Source organism: Lichenostomus cassidix, chromosome 5 (assembly GCF_008360975.1).
Source record: "Lichenostomus cassidix isolate B80296 chromosome 5, HeHo_3.0, whole genome shotgun sequence".
In the NCBI taxonomy this organism is placed as follows: domain Eukaryota; kingdom Metazoa; phylum Chordata; class Aves; order Passeriformes; family Meliphagidae; genus Lichenostomus; species Lichenostomus cassidix.
The window spans coordinates 22977482-22983600 of record NC_139486.1 but is presented as its reverse complement, the minus strand read 5'-3'; the positions used below and the strand labels follow the sequence as shown (position 1 = coordinate 22983600).

Genomic DNA, 6119 nt, shown 5'->3' with positions numbered 1-6119 from the left:
CTCTCCTTCACACCCAAACAGATAGTTTCTGAAAACTCCAGCCTCAACTTGGCCCTCTTCCCATGAGTTGTGCTGGTCATGGCATGTAAAGGCATGTCCACATGGCTTGCTGTGTATCATTTTGCTCATGCCAGGTTTGCTGGCAAAGTTACCCACTTTTAAGTACCCTGACCCTAGCTCCAGCAGCTCTAGACTCAAAACCTCTGCAACTTTCAGGGGACACTGTAACTTCAGTTTCTGTGTTTGTGATGTCACCACTGCTTTATGAAATGCCCCTTATCTGCATCCAGCATAAGACAATTTTGTTGCCACAGGAGCTTCTAAGTAATACCATGACCCAACACAGTGTTAAAGGCAATCCCTAAGAACCACATGCACCACTCACTTTCTTCTTTAGCCAGTGCATATGGCCTGAAAGCCAGAATCAACACTAGATGCTAGTTTCACATGTGAGAACATCCGCCTAATTACATGGTGGAACACACATAGCAGTCAATGCTCTGCTGGCTGGACAGGCTAAATCTTGTACAGCACAGGAAACAGTGTTTCATCATTTTACAGGCAGAAATGCTAATAGACACAGAATCATGTTGCAGAATCATCTCAAGTTTTAAAGTCATTATTTTAATCCTTAAGGTGTCCTCTTGACTGTACAATGAAACATAAGCCCTACAAGTACCTGAAGCTCAAAGAGTCAGGTAATACACAGTCAGACAGAAAAGTGATTGCACCAACTACATTATTAATTTACATAAGAGTCCTTAAAATACTTTCTAGCATTACTAGCTGCTTCAGAGCATTTTCCAGCCTACTTGCAGTGAGGTCTCACAGTGGCTTGCAAACCCCAGCCCAGAGTCCTGCCTCTTCCCAAAAGCTCAAAGGTCCTAGCTTCAGACAGTCATCCTGAAAAGCTATAGGTGAAGAACAGCTTTTCAGGATGGAAAAGGTCCACAAGTGGAAACCTGGAGAGGCCCCTTGCCCACAGACAGCACCAGTATGATTCCCTCTGTAAAGCCCGGAAAGAATGCTCAGCTGAGAATGCAGTGTTTTTAAAATATTTTATTTATTATACAAACTATTTACAAAATCAGCTACTATAACCACAGGCTTCCAAATTTTGGCTGAACTCTGCCAGAAATTCATCAGAGGGAAGTAGGATTTGACCTGTATCATCCACAGCTCCTGGTTTCTATTAACATGCAACATGGCCTGCAGGTGCAGACTGAAGCCAGGTCCTCTGCACCTCAAAGCAGGAAACATGGAACCTGCCTAAGATGGTGTCAGGATCCCAAGGATTTCTACAGAAGAGCCTCTATTAAGTGACAATAAATAAAGAGTAAAAAAAGTAACTAGCCTCTGCCAGAAGTAACATACAGTATAGGTGACCAAAGCACATCCCCACTGCCAGCATTAAGGGCAGCATTAAAAGTGACTGTACTGGGAAAGGGTGTAAAGCTAGAGACAAGTTTAGAAATATTGTGATGGAAGTCAGGAACATGGGAGCAGCCTAGGGGACTGTGCAAACAATGGGGATGGGTTTAACTAAGAGTACCCACCCCAGCTCTGATTGCACTGGTGTTAAGAAGAAAGTCCTTGGCATCTTCACAGCTTCTGGGAAGTGTTGGGTGCTGACTGCAATGAAATGAGAAGCATTTAGGAGCTCTTTCCAATATAGGAAGTCCACTCAATGGTCAGCTACTTCATCCTCAGAATAAAAAAAGGCCAGTTCAAGAGAAGAAGGGAGAAGATTCCTGAGGGAGATACCACTGTCAGAGCTGGCCCACAGCTACAGGGCTGAAAACATCCTCAACCAGGTGAGGCTACAATATGGAAAAAACACCAAGCTACGCCTCCCAACAAATTGGAGTTAAGCTGAGCACCACCACCTCCTCTCAGTTACTGGAGAAAGCAGTGAAGTGGTGGCATGGTGTACACAGGAGCTGTAACTCTACTAACCATGGAAGCCATCTGCAGTATAAATAAAATGGTACCATACTCTCCACCCAAAGAAGGTCAGAACCTTGCAGAATGCAGCCTGCATTAAAAAATGGGGAACAGCCACTACTGATGTGATCTGTCAGAGCACTGCAGTGGCAACTATCAAGCTGGCAGCCTCGCAGAACCTCGGTGCCAGTGAGGGAATGAATTCACAAGGCAAAGAAATCCCCCTGAGTAGTCTCAGTGTTCAGCTGACTGCTTTTTGGCACCAAAATGGCTTTTTTTTTTTCTGTACAGAAGTAACACATTCAGCCCAAGAATGACTAAGATGCTGCCTTACAAACATTTTATTAGATGTAGAGTATTTCCCACAAATTCCCAGTCAATTCAACTAAGCTATACTTGGAAAGCACACACAGTTAACTTAAAATATCCATACTGTGCTCAAGTCTGACCGGATCAGCCTGAGGACAGCAGAAGGGGACTGAAGAGGATAATGTGACATTTTATCCAATACAGTGTTCTAAAATTAGCTCAGGGATGCCAGTCTGAGATTCCATTCTGGAAGAAATCCAGCAATTCCATAATCCAGTGAAAGCTTACATTGCAGGTAGTAGTAATTCATTTCTCCCAGTTTGACTCCTGCAAGCCGTTCACTTGAACTAATGGACTGCAGAAAGCAAAGATCTTGAATTTTGCTTCACTGAAGAACTAATCAAGACTCCCAGATTCCCCTTCCCTTTATTTCCTTGGGAAGGGGTGAATGGATTGCCAACTATAACAGACCCCAATCACAATCTTACTTCTCATGGTGGTCTACCCACTCCTTTTCCCACAAGCCAGACAATGGTGGGTGCAGGCTGTTGAATGATCATTTGAGTGAAATTCTAATTAGCATTTTTTGCTGGAAAGCCAACAGCACTGAATGGAACAGGTGGAAAGGAAAGATGAATAAAGATGGTAGGAAGATTGAAAGGGCAGAAATCTAGCTTCTCTCCAGGCACCAGCAACTCTCTGGACACTCTGCCTGAAAAGCAGTAGAAAAGAGAAGCCTCAGGCTGCTGCATGATAGAGGTAGAACCCAAGATCCTGTGTGATGCTGGGGTGGAGGTACCATGTTCTGCCCAGTACCGTCATCCCAATAATTAATGCAAGCCCAGTGCACACTCTAGCTGCTTATTGATCTGTCACTGTTACTACATAAAATACATACCCTGAAGGTGAAAGTGGGATAGGCATTGGTGCTCAGCATTGAGGGATCACAATCATGCCCATACTCTCTCTCCTGAGGAAGGGAAAAGAAGGCAAGGGCATGGAACAGCTTCCTGTGCAAGATCAACTGTCAGAAACATTCAAGGGAGGAGAAACTCCTCTTCCAGTTCATTTGCAGAGGCTAATTACCAGCCACTGCTGGAGAAGGACGCTTCTGCTGCTGGACCCTGGTGGAGGTAGTACAGGATCACTGTCAGGGCCAGCACTTGTGCTCCAATGAGATTGTTTTCCTCTTTGGGTTACTCCCTCCACTGGATACTGCCTTTCTTCTCTGTGGCACAGGCAACAACAGCATCCAGAGCAAGATGGAAGAGGAGAACCAGAAACCCTTCTGGGTCAGGTGCTGAAAAGGTGGACAACTGTATTCTCCTCACGAGTCAGAGTGAGATGAGATAATCAGGGAGCATCACTGGGGGAGTTGAGCCAAGATAAAGGAAGTTACTAAGACTTCCTATGAGCCAAGGCTTCCACCAGAGCTCCATGCTGGTCTTCCCTCTTCCTCCTAGAGAGCTATGATAAAGGCAGCTCAGCAGATCTCCTGCACCTCAATATAACTCCTGTTTATGAACTGCATCTTCTCACAGAAGGATGGGTGTACAGGGTGCATGGAAATGAAGTGCAATGTCTCCTTGACAAATGCACCAGTCCTTTTGCTGTTTCACATTGAACCAAAGGGAGAATAAGGAAAAGGGAAAAGATAAGCTCTTGATGACATATTTGGGATACAGAAAGGCCACATGACATCTTCTGGATGACAAATTCCTTTACATGGAGTCTTTGCTCTGCCTCCACTGCCCAAGTGAGGGGAAGGAGAACAAGCAGAGGATTGAACCTGGGACTTGCCACGAAGAGCTGAGAGGCTAAATGGTCTCCTGGGAAGGGGAAATCACAGCATGCCAAATCCCTCACAACCCTCGCTGATAGCTAGCTGCAGCATCTTGTGCACTTCTTCATAAGAGTCATAAGTAGGGAGGCACAGCTGGTTAAAACTGTAAAACAAAAGAAAAAATCCATTCAAACTAGGTCTGAGAGGGAACCATCCCCATTATCTGCCTTTAGATGGATTGACACAAGCATCACACACATTACATGACATACACTGTTTGCCCACCACAACTAGCTGGCATCACTCCCAAAAGCACAATGCAAAAAGTCCTACCACCTCAGGATACTTGCCAAGTGTGGGCTGTCGGCAAAGTACTGTGAGTTGGAGCTGCAATGATCTGGAAAGATGGACAAAGTGCAGCAAATCCTCCTGGGGGCAGCTGGGAGGAACCTGTAGTGAACTGCAAAAGCCTGGCCAGCTCTTCCTGTGTGAAACTGGAGACCACGGTCCAAAACCACCTCATGACCTGTTACAAACCAGGAAAGGTAAAGACAGGTCAGCCAAGGAAATCAAGTAAGCATATTAGCAACTTGCAAGAAGATCAGTCAATTGCCCTGACAAGCAAGTGTTCTATTAAGAGAATTGGTTGTTTTACCAGGGTGACATATAGAAGCAAGTATTAGAGTTTCTAATCAGTTAAGAGATGTCCCACGCTACTATTTCCCATCAATCTTTTCCCTTAAAGCAGAAAGGTTTCTTCTGCTTCTGCTCCCCCTACAGAGATTTTATTTTTAGAAATACCTGCATAGGCAATGAGGTAGGTTTACAATGCAGAAAATGCATTTCCTTCTTGCACTATGCTAATTTTTTTGGTTTTCACATTCTCTGGTACTTCTGCAAGAAAGTGGAACCATCCTGGTGTTTACAGATTGAAAATATAAGTTTCTATATCTTTTTATCTTGGGTGTTTTGGCAGCTTCCATTCTTTTTCTAAACAAAGCTGCTACTATTCCTATACCAATCCCACTGGGAAATGCAGAAAGGGATAGGAACCATCAAGGAGTACAAATTTAGGCTACTACATCAGTAGTCTTTACCATAGCACTGAACTCCAACCACTACATGTGGGCTGCAAGCATGTTTTTCAAGCATCTCTTAGAGATAAGTATATCACCATGAACATCTTCAGTAGCAGTAATTTCCAACTCCTCCTGATTCCCTCCTAAACTGTTCATAATTGGTGCTGTGTTGGATTTTTTTAGAGACCACTGCTGACAATTTTTACTTGCTGGTATCTGATTAAGCACCACCTCTAGTCAGCCAGGCTGAAGGATCTCTCTAGGGGGAAAACATTATTTCATAATGTGTGCAGTCCTACCCGATCCCTGAATTTTTCAGTTTGTCCTGAAAACCTAAATTCCTACCAGGAAATCTGTTTGTCTTCTGCTGTGTTTGGGATAACTGGTTTCGACAAGCAGGAAGGAGAAACCCTTTCATTTACCTTCTCACGGAAGTGCCAAGATCCTCCAACCACTACAGCATGTGCCTTGAAGTCACAGACACTGATATCTCCAGTACCACACATAAGCAGCTGAAAGGCAAAAGACTGCAGTCAGAAAGGCAACAGCTACTGTGCACATTACAGATATTTAAAGTGCTTAGAGAAGAAACATTTTGGCTTTATCCCAGATTGAGAAAGAACTTCATTTGTCAGAGAGAAGTAGAAGTAAAGGTAGAGCTTAGGGAGGCAGCAATTACCTCAAGCTCATTCTCATCAAAAATAGCCAGGAGATTCTCAGGAACTAATTCATTAAGACCTGGAAGAGAAAAGAAGAGCAGCATGTGCTATGCCCTGGGACATAAGGGCAGAGAGGAGCAGGGAGCAGGCAGCATGTTACCTTTCAGGAAGTGATCCACCTCCTCTCTAACCTGATTCGCCAGCCTGTACTGTGCAAGCAGATTTAGATACAAGATTTTGTTTTCATTGGTCACTGGTACTTGAGCCCCTCCTGCCACAAGTTCTATCACCTGAAAACAGAACACTTGACCTGAGTGTGACCAGGAGAATTCCCCAGACCTGAAC

The 6119-nt window shown here is 44.4% G+C and overlaps 1 protein-coding gene across 4 annotated transcripts in view; it reads right to left on the bottom strand.

Moving 5' to 3' along the window:
* Positions 1-1044: 1044 nt before the first annotated feature.
* AREL1 (apoptosis resistant E3 ubiquitin protein ligase 1) overlaps positions 1045-6119 on the bottom strand; it is a 25669-nt gene continuing 20594 nt past the window's right edge. For all 4 annotated transcript variants that reach the window (XM_085061772.1, XM_085061770.1, XM_085061773.1 and 1 more), the window contains 5 exons: positions 5935-6064; positions 5795-5853; positions 5538-5627; positions 4387-4562; positions 1045-4199 (listed from right to left, as the gene is read on the bottom strand). In XM_085061772.1, the coding sequence (XP_084917898.1) occupies positions 4097-4199; positions 4387-4562; positions 5538-5627; positions 5795-5853; positions 5935-6064 (558 nt within the window). In that variant the 3' untranslated portion in view covers positions 1045-4096. The remainder of the gene's footprint in view (positions 4200-4386; positions 4563-5537; positions 5628-5794; positions 5854-5934; positions 6065-6119) is intronic.